At 46.7% G+C, this 19,855-nt stretch overlaps 1 protein-coding gene across 1 annotated transcript in view; it reads right to left on the reverse strand.

Moving 5' to 3' along the window:
- Positions 1–19,855, reverse strand: part of CDYL2 (chromodomain Y like 2) — a gene marked incomplete at its 5' end in the record, with an annotated part of 55,525 nt that overhangs the window by 24,172 nt on the left and 11,498 nt on the right. Inside the window, one exon of the mRNA XM_040443413.1 lies at positions 3,168–3,385. Coding sequence (XP_040299347.1) covers positions 3,168–3,385 — 218 coding nt within the window. The remainder of the gene's footprint in view (positions 1–3,167; positions 3,386–19,855) is intronic.

Here is a 19,855-nt window from a genome sequence, read left to right on the forward strand (position 1 = left end):
TGTGATCCAGGGGTGTGAGCTGTGATTCCCACGTGTCCAATGTGCCCCCGGGGATGGCGGTGGTGCGGCTCTCTGAGTCTGGGAGAACTGCAGAAAACCGGGAGCTGAGCGAAGGCTTGGGGTCGTCTCCCAAAGGGGGAGTAGATGAGCTTTTAATCACCAACACTTTGGGCAATCTATTTTGCTGGCTCTTTCCTGAAGGGGCATTTTCATTATCTTCCTGGTTCTTTGCAATATTACAGACAGGAGAAATATTACAACATACCCTCTAGCCTCAGAATCTAGTTAACACACCCAGTAATGTACGAATTTCTGCCCATGAGGCCAATCCGACCAACGTCCCACGTACAACCAGAAAAAGAAATTCAATCATGACATGCAGGGTGGTCTCACCCCAGCTGCTCCATGAATAAGTAAGGCTGGTGTGCTGGAGACCATTAAATCACCTCTGTTTCATTTTAACAATGATGGGAACATTTATTGAACGCTTCCTGTGTGCCAGGCATTCTGTGAGCCTCTTTGCAGACATGATCTCTAATCCCACAAGCAAGATATAGTACAACTTCTACAAAAGAGGAAGCTCCAGAGAGGCAAGGTAACTTCCCAAGGTGAGATGGTGGAGGCAGGATGCAAGCCTAGTCTACTAGCCTCCGAAATCTATATTGCTCTAACACCGCCTATTCGTTTCACTGGGAAGTTTCTTTCAGGGCTACTTTACCCAGTTGGCCAGCTTATCTGTAGAGTCAATCCACTTTGGTTGTTGAGACAGCTGAAAATACCAGATCAATATTTTTTTCCACTTTCCTCCTGTTCTGTTACTGACAGACACCAATTAGGAATGGAACCCCTAATTAACCAAGCCCGCGTCCCAGGAGCGGAGAACCTGGGCACCTGACATCAGCTGGATGCCACATGTCGTCCGTGGTGAGTAGGCAATGGTTAACACACAAAGCTGCTCCAAAGAGACAGAATGAACTGGGAGACTTCACATTTATTCGACTTGTGGAAGGAAAACGCTGTGCCTTTTAAAAGCATGCTTTTAAAATGTAGTGAAGTAGAAAAAAATCCAAGAAGAATTGGTCTCATGTGAATATTTCATGATGAGCTTAAAATAACAAGGTTTCCATGTGTATAAATATGGGAAGGGCAGCCTTCAGGGTAAACGACAGAGGTCTATACAGCAGAGAACCCTCAGGTGGTTCCTGAACGTGCAAGAGAGAGACCCCAAAACACACCCCTGCGGTTAAGCCTCTGTGTCTTTGCTGCTCCTATGGAAATCAGAGGGGGGAGGATATAGCAGGACAGGGAAAGGGGGGTGTGGACTTCGCCGTCTTCCGCAGGCCAGGCACTGGTCTGAGTGTAAGAAACAATACGGTGGCCGCAAGTAGCAAGGGTCCTGCTCCCTGAAGGTTACATTCCATTAAGCTGCATGACACTAAGCCCATCAAGGTCTCTAAACCTGCATCATCTTGTCTGTAAGGGGTGGGTCGTAACAACCCTACATCGGAAGGCTCCTGGATGAGGAAATGAGATAAAGAGTAAACGCAGAGCATGAAGATCCTCTGGTAGCTGGTACTATCACTGTTTTTGTTGTTGACCACTCTGCCACCCTGTCCCAGGTCGGTCTAGTTGGAGAGGGCTGCTTGGATTCATCTTTTCCCACATTTGCACCATCAAGAATCTCTTAAAAAATATCCACCTTATTTCTTCGTTGTTCCCCCCAAGTACCCACAGACAACATCTTAAATGGTGTTGTCTACGTAAGAGCATTAAGTATGCACTGTTTCCCCGTTCTGTTCACCTAAAATATAAGCCTCATTAGCACTAAGAAGGTAAGGTTGGAAAAAAAGCAGGTAAAACGGACTTGATCAAAATTTTAAACACTGCACATCCCAGGACACCATCAAGAAAGAAACAAGACAACTCAGAGGATGACAGCATCTTTTCAAACCCTACATCTGATAAAGGAGGCTTAAAACTCAATAATTAAAAACAGTTTTAAGAATAGGCAAAGGATGTGAAGAGATTCTCCAAAGAAGACAAGTAGCCAATAAGCACACGAAAAGATGCCCACCATCGTTAGTCATCAGGAAAATGCAAATCAAAACCACGGTGACACTACCCGACACCCACTCGAACGGCTATAATAAAAAGGACAGATGATAACAAGTGTTGACGAGGAAGCAGAGAAATCAGAGCCCTCGCACACGGCCAGTGGGAATGTAAAATGGCACAGCCTCTGTGAGAAACAGTCTGGCAGTTCCTCAGAAAGGTACATCCAGAGTCACCACACGACCCAGTGGTTCCGCGACGAGGAGTATCTCCAAGAGCACTGAAAACATGTTCACACACAAAAAAGACCCATGCACGAGTGTTCGTGGCAACAGGAGTCACAACGTAGTAGCCAAAAGTGGAACCGACACAAATGTCCATCACGGAATGACTAAGGGACAAAATGTGGCACATCCATACCATGGCAGAGCCATGACGTACTGACACGCGCTACAGCACGGATGAGACTTCACGCTCAGTGGAAGAAGCCAGTCACAGAAGACCACACACCATACGATTCCATTTTTGTAAAATGTCCGGAATTGGCAAATCCGTAGCAACAGAAAGGAGATTTGCGGTCACCAGGGACATGGCGAGGGAGAATGGGGAGGGGATGCTGGCGGACGGAGGGTTTCCTTTGGGGGTGTCGGGAATGCTCTGGAACCAGATCGTGGTGATGGTTGCATGACCTTGTGAACAGACTAAAAAAAAACACGTGCATTTTAAAAGGGCGAAATTTATGGCACGTGGATTATATCTCAATTGAAAAAAAAAAAAAAAACAGTAAGAGAGCCGAGTGAATATAATTCCGTCCAAAGCAAAAAAAAATTTGACATGCCGCAAAGCCCAAGATACGGTATTTGGATTCTGGGGCTGCCCTCTGACTGTGTGACCCTGACTCATTTTCTGAATCTGTTTGCTGAGCTCTTCATCTATAAAATGGGATAGGATCACTACCCGGACATAAAGATCAAATGGGTAATGTAGGTGAAGTGATGAGCGCATTGTGCCCCACAGTCAAGTTTGTGTGTGGGACACGAGAGGAAGCCAGAGCCCCGTTCTGAACAAGAAGCCCTCTCCAGCCTGACCCTCCCCTCTGGTCCCCTGTCTCTCACCTCAGGGGTCAGCGCGTTGTTGTCCGAGGTCTGGCTGGACAGCAGGATGTGTGTGAACCCCTCTTCCTTCCGCACGACAATGTCCCGAAACCTACAGTTGCTTTCGTTCTGGCGGACGCTGTACCTGAGCCTCTTGTCAAAGACATAGTCCTTCTCTGCTTCCAGCTTCCTCTTCACGGGGCTGTGCAAGTTTAATCCCCCGTTGGTCAGAGCAGAGCCTTCCAAAATCAGACAAAAAAAGTGAGAAACCAACATAGGAGCAATCACACCAGAGCGTGATCACAGAACGTTCAGATTCTCACAGAAAGGGTTGGACGTGGCTGGGACCTACCCCCCCCCCCCCCCCATTCACCCTCCTCTGTCCTTGGGTGGAGAATGGCCCAGGGCTTAACTGCCACAGCTCCAAGTTTGAACTAAGAGAGAGAGCTCTGTGGAGGGCCTGATATGATCTTTGATAGCCTGTGAGCCTTCGGCAACAAGGAACCCCCTACTTTGAAATCTGATGGCTGAAAAACAAAACAAACAAACCAAAAAAAAAAAAAAAAAACCCTGCAGTTTTATTCATAATTACCAAACACTGGAAGCAACCAATCTGTCTTTTAACTAGGTGAATGGATAAACAAAACGGCACGTTTGTATAAGGGAATATTACTCAGCAATAAAGAAAATTAGTTACCAAGCCACGAAAATACACAAATGAGTCTTAAACACAGAATGCCAAGTGCAAAAGGCCAGTGAGAAGGGTTGTGCATTGCGTGATTCCAATTACATGACATTCTAGAAAAGGCAAAAGGAGAGAATCAGGCAAGAGATGTGTGGTTACCAGGATCAGGTGGAATCAGAGCAGGTGGAACAATGAAACACGGGGGATTTCTGAGGGTGGGGAAGCTATTCTCTAGGATACCCTGATGGTGAATGCGGGACATTAAGCATCTGTCAAAACCCAAAGAACTTTGCAGCACAGACAGTTAGGCTTAAAGTATGCATTTAAAATAAATACATTTACGAGACTGGCGGGATCCAAGGAGGGAATACAGAAATGTGATCAAAGAATCTGACTGTATGACAAATGCATGAAAGAAACAACCTCGGGGCGCCTGGGTGGCTCAGTTCGTTGGGCATCCGACTTTGGCTCAGGTCATGATCTCGCGGTCCATGGGTTCAAGCCCTGCATCGGGTTCTGTGCTGACAGCGCAGAGCCTGGAGCCTGCTTCGGATTCTGTGCCTCCCTCTCTCTCTATGCTCCTCCCCCACTCATGCTCTGTCTCTGTCTCTCTCTGTGTCTCTCTCTCTCAAAACTAAACATTAAAAAAAAAGAAAGAAAAGAAACAATCTCACTGAAGGGGGCAGGAGTGCCTCAGCACCTCAGAAACTCTAGGAATGACTGGAGTCTGTAAAAACTAAAGGCAAAACAGCCTGCTAGAGAAATGCTGTACTGTAGTTGGCAAAGCCAATTCCTAAGGAGGTGGGGGAGTGTTCAGAATTCTGATACCGTTACCCAGGCATGCTGGAACTGGACAATTCAGTAAATGGATGGCAAATGGTAGGATCCACACATCCGACCGCCTGGAGTATAAGGTTATAGATAGGTGAGGGGCGGGGTCTAGAACGATCCATGGGATAGTGGATTCAGAGTAGAAGGCATCACGCTTAGCTCAATACTGGTATAGACAGTTACATTGATAGTTACAGGTATGTGGGCGTACAAAGGTTAGTAGACATGCGTGTATGTCCTTGCTCTGTCAGCGGAGAGGGCCCAGAACCAGTGACATCCCAACAGCAGTGGGCACACCTAGGGCCCAGATGGTGGTCTCTGATGCAATTCTCAACAAAAGGAACCAGGACTCCCTGGAGAAATGGCTGACTCCAGGCCTGGGGCAGGAAACACATGAGATAAGCTTGTAGTGGCTGAAAAGGAATGAAGTAGCAAAAAATTAAATAAAAAATAAAAAAATAACCTCCTCAACGATGAGGCATGTGGGGAGCCGATCCAAAGAGCTCCCAGCGGCCAAAGATGCACCAACTTGAGCCACACAACAAAGGAGTGTTTGCATTCTAACTGGAAGTACAAAATCAATATCCAGGAGTCCATAATGTCGTTAGTAAATCATTAAATTAATAAATAAATGGGAGAGAAGAGGCGAGTCTCCCAGGCACAAGAATTCCCAACAGTTTACGGAGACTCTCTGCCCACAGGGAGGTGGAGCCTGAGTGCCCACTCTATAGGCACGGGTTGTGCCCCGTGACTTCCTTCCACACGGCACAGTGTGGAAAGTTTGGGGTCGGGAGCAGTAGCTGGACAGTGGAGACACCTGACTGGGGCAGATGGAGAAGTCAAAGTGTCCCCCACCACCAGGTGACAAAGACCAACATCAACCGCGATGAGTTAACGGCGATGGCGTGTGCCCTCACGACGTGTGCGGTCTTCCTCCCCCAAACCCACAACTCCGGTCTAGGCAGGAGTAAAAGATCGAACAAATCCAAATTGAGGGGCACTGTACAGAATACTTAATCAGTATGCTTCAAAACTGTCAAGGTCATCAAAAACCAGGAATGTCGGAGAAACTGTCACAGCCCAGAGGAACCTAAGGAAACACGACAATCCCAAGAAGGGTTTCTGGAACAGATGTTAAGCAACAACTGCGGAAAGCCGAATAAAGCATGGACTCTGGTTGATAACAATGCATTGTTACTGGTTCGTCACTGTAGCAAATGCGTCACTAATGTAAGACGTTGGGAGGAAGCAGAGTGTGGTGTGTAGACGAACTCTCTGTATTATCGTCCCAATATCTCTGTAAATCTAAAGCGGTTTTAAAAGTCTTCCTTTATTTTAAAATTAAGTTAGTAACAAAAAATTTATAAAACCCACAAAACAGTTCTCAGGCAATTCTGACAGGCAGGCAGGTTTGAGAACCCGGGACAGTGGCTCTTACGCTCAAACATACATCAGGAGCACCTGAAGAACTGTTAAAAATCCACCTGCTGGGCCCATCCCAAACTGCCACCACTGCTTCAACATCCAGGCTTTGAAAACCAGGGTCCAGACAACCCAGGGGGTCGTCCATCACCAGGCGCCTCCCTGATGTCGAGTGAGCCCCATGCTTGAACGCTGGCGAAGGTCTGAAAATCGTGTGGAGTGTCACCATTTCTGGCCAGGGTGGTGGGTGACTGACCCACGTAGGATGGGCTGCCGTGGTGTAGGAGGAGGGGCACAAGGAGACACACAGAGGGACTTATTACGTGTGGACCATTGTTGGAACCTTTTTTGGCAGGGATGCTGGAACACGACCGGAAGCTGGCCCCCACCCTCAGAAAACGACTGCATGGACATGCCTTTTGCTGACCCTCCAAGAGCAGGTTATGAGTATTACAAGAGAGAACATATCTGGGGCGCCTGGGTGGCTCAGTCGGTTAAGCATTCAACTCTTGGTTTTGGCCCAGGTCATGATCTGACAGTTTCCTGAGTTCGAGCCTGCTTGGGATTCTCTCTCTTTCCCTCTCTCCCTGCCCCTTCCCCTACTCACGCTGTCTCTGTCTCTGTCTCTGTCAAAATAAATAAATAAACTTTAAAAAACTGTTTTAATAAAATAAATAATTTTTTTTTTAAAAAAGAGAGAATATATTTAAAGGACCCGGTATATAATAAGCAATGAAGAGATGGTGGCTCTTACTTGCTTTATAGTCATTATCACCCTGCTCAGCACGAAAGTATTCCAGTAATATTTTCTGCATGAACCCTGTCTCTCCAACAATACTGCAAGGGTCTTAAGGGCACGATGCTGGCACACACAGCATAGCCCAGCCTACTACCTGTGCACCAAGAAGTCTACAGGAATTGTTCCTTGGCCCCTGGAGTCTTGGGTCACCCTAGGGATGGACTCACATCCTTACTTAGGTGGGTCTCGGGATCTCAAGAACCAAGGCCAAGGCAGGGAGCAGAAATGGTTCCCTGGACCCCTCCTTCCGCCTGCTGGGTCCCTATCGAGGTGAGCGATCAGCCACAAAGGGGCACAGAAGCAGCAGGGCCCGTGTTGTCCCACAGCTTCCTTGAAGCCTCCTCCTTTTGTACTTTTCTGTTACTCAAGGCAACCGGGCTTCGTCAAGCCCCGCGATGCAGGTGAAACGACTCCATGAACTCCGGAAAGTAAACGTGAGCATTTAATTAAAAGGCGGGTGTAGAGGGAGCTGTTTCTTCAGGGTTAACCTCAAAATCTTCAGCTCCCCGCCAGAGCTTCCTAATTGGAGCTGGCCCTGGTTTCTGTAGAGCCCAGGCAGATCGTGTGCCACGGCCCTGCTGGGAGATGTTAGCATGTCGACAAGCGGCTCTCGGAGGACACTGGTTCCCGCAGGTGACAAGTCAGAAGCTCCGGGGCCCTTGCATGTCAGCGCCTTCCACAGCTGGGAGAGGTTTGACCCGAGTCCTCCTGTCCCCCATCCAGGTCAAGGCGCTAATTTACAATTCTATTAGACAGGAGGAAATGGGGTTTACCTTTTGTGAGCAGCTCTATGTGAGGTCTACGGATTTCTCAGCAGTCCTGGGTAAAGTGCCATTCTGTGTCCGTTTTGCAGGTAAGGAAAAGTGAGTAACTTTGCAGGAAGCCACAAAGCTTTTACATGGTAGAGCCAGGATTGGAGCCCAGCTCTCCCTCATTTATTCACCCTGACCTCACAGACTTTGCTTCGTGTCCAGGAGATGAAAAGGAAACCAGCAAACTATTACGTCAATAAAATAGTGACAGATGGGAAAATACAGGAGACAAAATGGAAACTAATAGGGGCAGGGGCCTCTGAATTCAACACCCATGGCCTCTCTGCATGGCCGTCTGCACAGGAAAAACCAACCCCCAAAAGACCATCTGACCAAATAAACTATAAAACGTTCTGAGGAAAACAGACCTGTTTATCCTCTATCAGGACCCTGGGCTCAGACCTCTGATGGTGACTCGGAAGGTGCACCATCTCTGGGCCAAAACAAGGAGAAGAGCCCACCGCGCCCCCCACCCCCACCCCAGGGCCTGAATTCACATGGAACCTGAGTGGCTAACATGGCCCTGCATTTTCGGAGATGCAGAGGACAGTTGGGCCCCAGAGCCCCTCGGACTCTGCCCTCAAAGCGTCTCCCCTTCAGGGGCATCACACTTCCCAAGACTGGCAGGCGGACCAGCAAGACACCGGGGGAAACACAACATGACAGAAGCATGGACACCCCAGCCTGTGTTTGGTACCTGTGAGAAGCTAAGAAGCCACGTGAGCTCCTGAGCACGAGTCTCCTTGATGATAACATGAGGTTCACAGTACCTGCTTTTCGAGGTTGGGTTTTTTTTTTTCAGTTTATTTATTTTTGGGGGGGGGGTGGGGTGCACATGTGTGAGCCGAGGAGGGGTAGAGAGAGAGGGAGAGAGACAATCTCGAGCAGCCTCTGTGCTGTGAGCGCAGACTCGGGGCTCGAGCCCACGGACGGTGAAGATCATGACGTGAGCCTAGATCAAAAGTCGAGCGCTTAACCGACCGAGCCACCCAGGCGCCCCGGGTTGTTCTGGGTTCAGCTGAAGAACTAATATGGGGTTAGCAAGTGCCCGGCTCACCCTAGGCACGTCACAGATGTTCGCGGAAGGACCCCAAGTCGTTGCAAAAAAGAGGCGTGAACTGGTGAGTCCTCCCGGTTATGTCCTCCCAGCCCCTAAGGCTAAGGCACAAACCCAGGAGGTGGCATTCCAGGCACAGGGCAGACTGTGAACCCATAAATCAGGGTGAAACCCAGTAAAGGGCCAGCGTATACACCCCACACTCCCTCTCATGAACTGCGAGGCTGGGTGGCTCACTCACCCACTCCGGGCCCCCTTTCCCACCTGTGGACTGGGAAAAAACATTCCTGCCTCACGGGACTGTCGCCCATGAAAGGAAGTGATGTCAGCTGCATTCCTGGGACATAGGACAGTTTCCTTCCTTCTTTTCCCTTCAAACCTTCCCACATTCCTTCCTTGAGACTAAGCACAGAGGAGTATTTGACGTGAAGAAGTTTCCATAAAATCACGCCCTGACACAGCCCCTCTGCTCCAAGCACGCGGAAGTGGCAGATAAATACTGGACTCACAAACAAGATAATCATCTCTGTGCGTGACAGGCAGAATGTCAACACAAAGCACTACGTGGGGCCGGGAGCGCCGGGCAGGAAGCACACTCGAGGACGGCACACACCAGGGTCCCACGCGAGACGGGAGAGGGGACCCAGGCCCACGGCCAGATGCCAGGGCGTGGCCTGAGGTCCCCTCCGTGAAGGCAGAACAGCAGTAACACTACCACGTCCATGACCACGGCTCTGTCGGCAGCTCTGGGCCAGGTGGAGGCAAACACCAACTGTTACAGGGGTGCGGGGGGAGAGAAAGCAAAGAAAAACAAAACAAAAAACCCCCCTCTTGGAACGAGCCCATACACCAGAATCCCCAAACCTGAAGACATGCTTAGAAACCTTGCCAACAGTATCAACGCTTGTGACGTAAATTGCTCCGAAGAAGATGAAATGAGTATCAAGGAATGATGTGACAAGGACTTTAAAACAGGAATGCCTCAAATATTCAAAGTGACAGGTGCAAGGAAAAAAAAAACAAAAACAAAAACACATTCATTGACAATAAACAAGAAATTCTCAGACAAAAGCAGACAGAAAAAACAAAAAGGTAAAGAACAAATGAAAAAGTAAACAGCTAACGGGAGAAAAGTATTTCCATATCACAGATAGAAAGCTAAGATTCCCACGCTGTAAGAAGTTTTATTTACGTATTTTTTAAATTAAAAAAAAAATTTTAAGTTTATTTTTGAAAGAGAGACGGAGAGAAGGGGAGGGAGAGAGAGAGAGACAGAGAGAAACCCAAGCAGGCTCTACACTCTTAGCACAGAGCCTGACATGGGGCTCGAAGTCATAAACCATGAGATCATGACCCGAACTGAAATCCAGAGTGGGACACTTAATCAACTAAGCCACCCAAGTGCCCCTATTTATTTTTTAAATTTTTATTTATTTATTTATTTATTTATTTTTAACATTTATTTATTTTTGAGACAGAGAGAGACACAGCATGAACGGGGGACGGTCAGAGAGAGGGAAACACAGAATCTGAAACAGGCTCCAGGCTCTGAGCTGTCAGCACAGAGCCCGACACGGGGCTCGAACTCACGGACTGCGAGATCATGACCTGAGCCGAAGTCAGCCGCTTAACCGACTGAGCCACCCAGGCGCCCCTTATTTATTTATTTTTGAGAGCAAGAGAGAGAGCATGCAGAGGGGAAGAGAGAGACAGAGAGGGAAACAGAGAATCCCAAGCAGGCTCCACACACTGCCAGCACGGAGCCTGATGCAGGGCTTGAACTCAAGAACGGTGAGATCATGACCTGAGCTGAAATCAACAGCAGGTTGCTTAACCAACGGAGTCACCCATGTGCCCCCCCTCCCCCACCATAAGAAATTTCACAGACTGGAGACAGAAGCCCTCAAATTCCTCCTTTACTAAAGACAGAAGATATGGGCGGGGATTCACAAATATTACATAAAAATGGCCCTTAAACATAAGACCTCAACTTCCTTTAATAATGCAAATTAAAACCCGTAATAATGGAGTAAAAATTAAAACTATATGGAGATGCCATTTCTCAGCCACCTGCTTGGCAAAAGTTCAAAATCCTAACACCACATTCTGCCAGAGAGGATGTGAGGAGTTGGGCACTCTCTTAATTGTGGGTAGGAGGCAAAATGGCACAACAGTGATAGGAGGGAATTTGGCAACACGTGACAAAACTATTTATGCGCTTACTCTCAACCCACCAATCCAATTCTAGAAATGTGACACGAACATACACCTCTAACAACACAAAAATATATGTTTAAGGTGACTCCTTACAGCACTATTTGCGATTTCAAAATGTTGGAAACTATCTAAATAATATCCAAGCAGAGATTGGAGAAGTAAACTAGGGTGCAACCACACAATGGAATACTACACAGCTGTAAACAAAAAAAAACAAACGAGCTCTTTCTCCATGAACTAATAGGACATAGTTTCCAAAATATATCTTCACATGGAGAAAGACAAGGTACAAAAGTACTTTACCTTTAGTGTAAGAAAAAAGGGGAGGGGTGCCAGGGTGGCACACTCATTTGAGTGTCTGACTCTTGACTTCGGCTTAGACCATGATCTCACAGTTCATGAGTTCAAACCCCCTGTCGGCTCTGCAATGACAGTGTGGAGCCAGCTTGGGATTCTCTCTCTCCCACTCTCTCTCTGCCCCTCCTGTGCTCATGTTTTCTCAAACAAATAAACTTTAAAAAGGAGAAGAAAGGGGAAATGGATAAATCTGATTTTTTTTTTCAAAAAGAAATACAGGAGGAATAAGCCAGGAGACAATGAAACTGGTTACCCAAGCACAAGTGGTTGGCAGAGAGAAGAGAAGAAGGGGTAAAGGAGGGCTGACACTTCTCTGAGTGTGTCTTTTTAAGTCCCAGAAATATATTAAAGCACATCAAGAAAATAAAATCAATAAGGATGAAGAAAAAGAAACTGAACATAAATCAAAAGAAAGGAATTTCATCATATTTCAAATGAATAACATAGGTACACGGGGGAGAATAGAGAGCCAATATGAATGATTTTTGAATGCAATATTACGACTTATATACCCTCAAACAAACCTTGAACTCTCCTTAGTATGTTGGTTTGCATAGTGGTAAGGGTGGATCAGTTCCAAAACTATTTTATAGGCAGTCTAGGGTTGAGCAAACAAGTAAATGTGTGATGTTGTGGACAGACAGCGTTCTCTCGACGAAAGAAGGGTCAAAAGAATATGAAATGGGGGAAGGTGAGGAAGAATTCAGTGGGATTAGAATGCAAGAAACTTGGGGAATAATAGGAAAACTTGGAATGTGGATCATAGATTAAAGTATTGTATCGATGTTAAATTTCTGAAATTCACAACTGTACCGTGTTGACTTAAGAGAATATCCTTTTTCTTAGAAAATACCCATACTGGGGCACCTGGGTGGCTCAGTCGTTTGGGCGTCCAACTTCAGCTCAGGTCATAATCTCACGGCTTGTGAGTTAGGGCCCCAGGTAGGGCTCTGTGCTTACAGCTCAGAGCCTGGAGCCTGCTTCGGATTCTGTGTGTTTGTGTCTCTCTCTGCCCCTCCCCTACTCATGCTCTGTCTCTCTCTGTCTCTCAAAAATAAATAAACATAAAAAAAATTTTTTTAAAGAAAAAAAGATTACTATGGGGGGCATGATGTATGTAATCCATACTCAAATAGTTCAGAAAAAGAACAATAATCTATATAAAATTTGTATAATCATTTATCATAACTTATGAGTATATATGTATGTGAGTCTATATCTAAACATATACATATATGTACATAAACATATGTACCAAGAGAGGGAAAACATGGTAAAATATTAAAAAACCTGATGAACTGAGGGGCGCCTGGGTGGCTCAGTCGGTTGAATGACTGACTTCAGCTCAGGTCACGATCTCACGGTTTGTGAGTTCAAGCCCCGCGTCGGGCTCTGTGCTGACAAGCTCAGAGCCTGGAGCCTACTTCAGATTCTGTGTCTCCCTCTCCCTCTGCCACTCCCCCACTCATGCTCTGTCTCTCTCTGTCTCAGAAATAAATAAACATTAAAACATTTTTTTAAAAAAATAAAAGCCTGATGAATTGAAAAGAGCTTCTTTACAATGCTTTCTGTAAACTTTAAATTACTTCATTACTTTATTACTTTATTACTTTATTACTTTATTTATTTATTTATTTATTTATTTATTTATTTACTTATTTATTTATTTATTTTAGAGAGAGAGAGACAAAGCATACAAGTTGTAGGGAGGGGCAAAGGGAGAGGGAGAGAGAATCTTAAGCAGGCTCCATACCCAGCACAGAGCCCAATGAGGGGCTCGATCCCACGACTCTGGGATCATGACCTGAGCCCAAATCAAGAACCTGATGCTCAAATGATTGAGCCACCCAGCCACCCCTGTAACCTTCAAATTACTTTAAAACAAAAAGTTAAATACACATTTAAAAACAAATATCCTGGGGCGCCTGGGTGGCGCAGTCAGTTAAGCGTCCGACTTCAGCCAGGTCACGATCTCGCGGTCCGTGAGTTCGAACCCCGCGTCAGGCTCTGGGCTGATGGCTCGGAGCCTGGAGCCTGTTTCCGATTCTGTGTCTCCCTCTCTCTCTGCCCCTCCCCCATTCATGCTCTGTCTCTCTCTGTCCCAAAAATAAAGAAAAACGTTGAAAAAAAAAAAAACAAATATCCTGCAAGTAAGAATCAAACTAAAATTCCATACATGGGGTAACTATAAGAAAAGAATATTTGAGGAGCACCTGAGTGGCTCAGTCGGTTAAGCCTCCGACTCTTGATTTCAGCTCAGGTCATGATCTCACGATTGTGAGATCAAGTTCCATGCTGGGCTCTGCGCTGAGTGTGGATGGAGCCTGCAGCCTGCATCAGAATCTATCTCTCCCTCTCTCTCTGCCACCCCCCACCACTCATGCATATACTCTCTCTCGCTCTCAAAATAAATAAACATTTAAGAAAAAAAGAAAAAGAGTATTTGAAGAGACAATAGCTGAGTGTTTTCTAGAACTTTAAAAAGAATTCAAGTTCTTAGTTTGAAAGAGCACTCTGGTTATTAAGCAAGATAAAGAGACAAATGATAATGAAACTGCAGAATGTCATGGGTAAAGATCTTAAAATGCAGCCTAGAGGAAAAAAACCCACATTATCAAAAAGGGTTGACAGACTGATAGCAACAGCGATAACACTAGCCTGGAAAGAAAAAGGAACTTCTACCAACGCAATGCTAAGAATACAATGTCAACCAAGAACTTTATACCCAGCTAAAACAACATTTAAAGGCCTGAGTAAATGGGCATTTTCAGATATCCCACTGCTAACAGCATTTATATATCAGAGTCTGGAGGAACTATAAAGAGAAACTTCACCATATAAAACAGTTAATTCAAAGGGAGACATAGGACACAAGAAACAAAGTTAGCCTTAAAAAATTTCAATAAATGTGATGACTGGCTATAAAAATAATAAACATAATCTTTGGTGTTTAACAACATGGGGTGCACAAAACAAAAACAAGATGTCCAATGAGAATTTAAAGCCTAGTGTCCTCCTTGCTATATTCAATAGGAGGATATCGTATTTGTTTGGAAAAAACTTCATAGTTGAGCAAAATAAAAGAAAAAAACCAAATATATTAGTAATCACATTAATCTGAGAGAAGATTAGATGAATATATTAAAAGATAGGGATAATCAGATGAAATAAAAGATGAAAGAATCCGGGTGTGTGAAGGATTCCCTAGGGAGGGACCCTTCAAGCCAGAAAAGGTCATGTTAGCTCAGCTACAGGGAGAAGGAAACCTGGCCAATCAACCGAGAAATGGAGGAACGACTCTGAAAGTACCAAGAAATGGCATGTGGTTGTCAATGTGCAGGAGGAAAGAAAGATGTGTCAGGAAATGCCCTACAGTTTGCAAGATACAGAAAGAAAAACAGAAAAACACGGAACCTGCCCTGGGACGGGGGAAAGCAGAGGCAAAGGGCTGGAGGGGGCCACAGAGGACTGGACGGACAAGGGATGGACCGCAGGAGACTTGTACCATATGGGATCAGTTTTCAGGAAACATAGCCAGGCCAGGCAGGACTCAGGTTCTTTGCCCAATTTCCACACCGAGACCATGTCAAACCTCAGGCACAAGAGAGCACCAGGCTTCCTCTGGACAGGGAAGAAGGAAGGGGCAGTTTAGACAGATCACAGAGGATGCTACCGCCAACTGATGGATGTACTGTCCATGCTGCTTCCACACTTAACGTGGTCTTTCACAGAAACTCAGGCAGCTCTTTGGTTATCATGGACAGTGGGGTTAGGAGAGATCTACACCTGCCCAGAACAAACCAAAATGGAGACTTCAGGGTCAGGAAGCTTCATCCTCAATCCTTTCTCTCAATGGCTCACCATATGCAATACCTGTATTTTGTCAGGGGCTTACTATGTGATTCGCGTAGCTTCCCTCATCCAATTCTAACAGCAGCCCTGTAAAGCATTATTTTACCCCTATTCTACAGAAGAGAAAACCAAAAGCCAAGGTCACTGTGCCATCAGGAAGTTCCAGGATAGGGTTTAACCTCCAGCATCTTGATTTCAAACTTGACACTTAATTCAAGCACCAAGACTCAAACCTAACACTAGTCTTGGGCCCTCCCGCTGGTGTTGGCTCTGCTTTTCTTCTAAAGAGCTCAGTCTTTGCTCAACAATGCAGGAAGGAAAATTTGGACACGACACCTGGACCGGTGTCATGTGATGCTGTTTCCAAGCCAAGCTCATTTTGCTGGATTATCATCATCTGTACACTTGCCTGATGCCCCCACTGAACTCTTTGGGGATGAGTCTGAGAGCTGCTCACCTCTGTGGCTAGAAGACGGAGCCCAGTGCCTGGTACACAGCAATGGCTCTGCAGAGCATTCGTTGGCGAAACGAATGAGTGACAAACAAATGGAGCAACCCCATCATGCTACGTGCCAACCTCATAATTAACACTTCTGACGTTGGGACGCATTCAGTATTCATTGCTCAATGTGTTGGTCACGCTCCCACACCTGTGTATTAGTCCCGTGCAGAAAAACATTTGTTTTCTGAAATCAGGTTGATCTCACACCTAGATGACTCATATCCCACCTAGGCCTTCTGCCTCACCGCAGCCGAGCGAGATCTCACTTCTGAGACGCCCAGAAAAAGAGAGCAGTGTGAGTGCTATGAATGTTCCTTCCCTTGCACAGAAAGTAGTAACACCATTCGCGGTCGGAGCCATCAGCACACAGAAGGAAGAGGTGGAGACACCGGAGCCCTTCTCTGTACTGGAAGGCCCAACTGCTGAAGGTCTCGCCCCTCTCAATGCGGCTCTGCTCTTACCTGCTTGGGAATTCTTCCAGGGAAGCTCCCCCTCTTCTTGTGGCTGTTTGTACATCCTTCTTTTCTTTTTTTTTTTTTTTTTTTTTTTACAGCCTTTCTTTACTCTACCTTCCACCGTCCATTTGGCACGTAATTAGTGAGTGCCTATGACGTGCCTGGCACCTGGGACACACTGATGGGCAAAACCAGACAGGGATCCCACATTCTATGTTGTCTAACAGAACATCCTGCAACGATGGACATGTTCTATATCTGCACTGCCCAACACAGTAGTCAATAGTCGCATATGGCTACTGAAACTTTAAAATTTTTGTTTAATTTCAATTCACTGAAATCTAAACACGTGACCCATAGCCACCATATTGGACAGTGCAGGTAACCATGCTGCAGCATAATTATCTTGCTCACTTTGGGAATCCTAACATACCTTTTCTCACATGTCTGACTCACTCCTCACCCTCAGCCAGATTCATAAGGACAAGGGCCGTGTTGGTCATTTTTTTTTTTAATTAAAAAAAATTTTTATGTTTATGTTTTGTGTTTATTTTTTATGTTTATTTTTTATGTAAGTATACACACACACACACACACACACATATATGGAGAGAGAGAGAGAGAGAGAGAGAGAGAAAGGAGCAGAGAGAGAGAGGGAGACATAGAATCCAAAGCAAGCTCCAGGCTCTGAGCTGTCAGCACAGAGCCCGGCGTGGGGCTTGAACTCATGAAGTGTGAGACAATCATTCTTAAATCTCCAGAACCAGTGCGCCCAACACACAGAAGTGCCTCAGTCATTGCTAAACCAGTGAACGAGTGGATAACTGAGTAAGTGCTACACATACAATGGAAGTCCTATAGAAGTTTCTGTCCCCTGATGGAAGGAGAGACTGGGCACCAAAGTCTGGAGAGCAGCGTAGGGATGGTGCTGCTGGGCTCACAGGAAGATGCAAGCCTGGGCATGGCCCTTCCTGCCCATCCTTCCCACTGCTCCAGTCTCCGTCAGCAGTTCCAGAGAGAGAAGGGAGGGCTGGGACCACCTTAAGGGCAGTTCACACCGGAGCACAGCACTGCTGTCTACCAGGCACTGTGTGCAGGCACTGAGAGGACACATCAGTTCCACAGCAAAGCCACCTCTTCGTTGACTGCAGGATCAGGGTTTTCCAGCTGCAGTTCTCAGAAGAGAAAGTGATAGTTCTTGTGCATGAGAGCCGTTTCCTGGTCTGTGGTTGACTCACCCAAGATCCCTAAAGCGTTGTGGACCGTTCTGAGAGCACACTGAGAGGGGAAGGGTGGGGAGGGGAGGTGCAACGTTTATGTGTCCAGCACATCGCACGTCTGGAGGAATCAGACTCAGCAGCATCTTTCAACAGAAGCATGGTTCAGAGGTCAGGACCTTCAGAAGTAGGGGGTGGGGGCTGCAGTTGAAAAGACCCCCTGAAATCACTGCACCCACTGGTGTCCCGAGAGTTCAGAGTGCCCGACCTGCACCTGAACTCAATATATGTATGCTTATTTCATGGCTGGTCACTGTCCTGACCCTTAACTGTCCCCGAACTCAAGAGCCAAGCCCAAAATGGCAGGTAGATTTTTAAAAATCATACATAGCAATGTTAGCCATCATCTGGCATGTTACAATGATGCCTCCTGACACACCATGCATCTTAGGAAAGCCGAGGTTCCAAGATTACTTAGAACTGCTGGGAGGGATGGAGCGTACATCTTACGCTTATGGCCAGATGACGAAATGCTTCAAACAGAAGAGCCAAGCATGGATCCAATATGCAAAAAGACCTGATGAAAAATAACTTCTTACACAGCTCACATCACGTCTCCGGTGCTAAAACCCTTCCAGAGCCACGCCGACCCTCAAAGCACCATCAGGCTAGAATCCTAGACCTCGGAGGGGCTCCCCAGGGTGTTCAAAGGGCACAGGAACTCTGTTTAAAACCCATTTTCTCATCCTCTCTTGCCGCGGCTCTGCTCCCGACCTCTGCCAGCTGGCCTCGCCTGTTTGCCCCTAAAACACCCTCCTCCCGGGATGGCTCGAAGTCCTCAGGTGCCCCCTGCACTTCCTGCTTCCGGGCCACTGCTTCAGCTGCACCCTGGCCATTTCCCTCAACCTTGCACGTGGGACCCTCAGGGCCACCCGAGAGACCTCTCTTGCAGGCGGCTTGTCCATTCAGCCCCAAGTGCCTACTGGCCAACCGTCCAGCCCCTGACTTCTCAGCACACCCAGCTTTGCAGCGGGTCATCTGGGACCTTCTGATTCCTTACGCGGTTTCATTAGCTTCAAATTCTCTGGAAGGTGAGGCGAGCTCCCGGCACGCAGGGGGCACCAGGAAACCCCTCTTTAACTGAATTGCAGAAAAAGTGATCTCAAGAAGCTAAAAAAAAAAAAAGAAAAAAAAAAGCATTTTCTTTTTTCAATTTTATTTGAAAGAGAGAGAGAGAGAGAATACATGAACCAGGGAGACGGGAAGGGGGAAACAGAGAGAGAACTTTAAGTGGGTTCCACCCAGACCCTGACATGGGGTTCGATCCCACGACCCTGGAATCTTGACCTGAGCCAAAATCAAGAGTTGGATCCTCAACCGACTGAGCCACCTGGGCACCCCAAGAAATTATTTTCTTTTCTCTTAATGTTTATTTATTTATTTTTGAGAGAGAGAAAAAGAGAGCGCAAGAGCATGACCTGAGTGGAAGTGGGATGCTCAACCAACTGAGCCACGGAGGTGCCCCCTGCCCCACTCACGGAATCATTTTCAAACTCAACGTAGCTCTCCTCTGAGCTCCCAGGTATCTCCATCCCTCAAGCAAAACGGCAGCAATTGAGAACACTGGTCTGGAGCCAGACCAACTGGACCTGAATCCTGGACCAGCCGTCTACTCATCGATAGATCACGGAATTATTTCACCTCCATACGCCTCAGTTCCCTAACCTGTAAAATGGGAAGAGACATAGGCCCCACCTCCTGGATTAATTGAGTCACCATGTATGTGGTGCTTAGAACAGGGTACAGCTCATAGCATGGACTCAATAAACAAACACTGGCTATTTTGGTATGGTATGGGAATTACTGATCTGTCTTTTCCCCATTTATGTTTTTTCTTCCCTAAACTGTGAGCATCTTGTGTCATTCATCATATTCCCAGAACAGTGACCCACTTCTAGGTACACAGTGCCTGGCTTACAGCAGTAACTAAATGTTTGAGGAAGAAAACACAAGTGTAGTTTATTGATGATGTTTGAAGTAGATGTTATGTATTTTCTACAAATCTTAATAAGACCCAGTTTCTACTGTCTGGAACATTCTTCCTTCTCCTCTTTGCCCGACCACACTCCACGCATCCTTCGGGTCTCAGATCAGATCCTGCTTCCACCTGCAAATCTGGCCTCTAACCTCCTAATTCTGGCGGGTCCCTCCCTCCCTCACGCACACGGGGCGTTCCCACATCACCACGCGCTGCAATGTGTGGATACTTCCTCAGGCTTTCCCACAAGAGGGTGAGCTGGGCAAGGACCTCATCATGCCTCACACACAGCTGAAGTCCCAGCATCCTACACCATGTCTGGCACTCGGGTTTCTCTTTCCCACCCAGTGAAGGTGAGGAGTTGTGGGTGGGAAGCCAGGCCAGCAAGGGGACATCTTGTTTAAACTCCAGGAACGTACTGTTTCCGATTCTGAGTCTCCCTCTCTCTCTGACCCTCTCCCGTTC

Source organism: Herpailurus yagouaroundi, unplaced genomic scaffold (assembly GCF_014898765.1).
Source record: "Herpailurus yagouaroundi ecotype Mexico unplaced genomic scaffold, PumYag 190, whole genome shotgun sequence".
Classification (NCBI taxonomy): domain Eukaryota; kingdom Metazoa; phylum Chordata; class Mammalia; order Carnivora; family Felidae; genus Herpailurus; species Herpailurus yagouaroundi.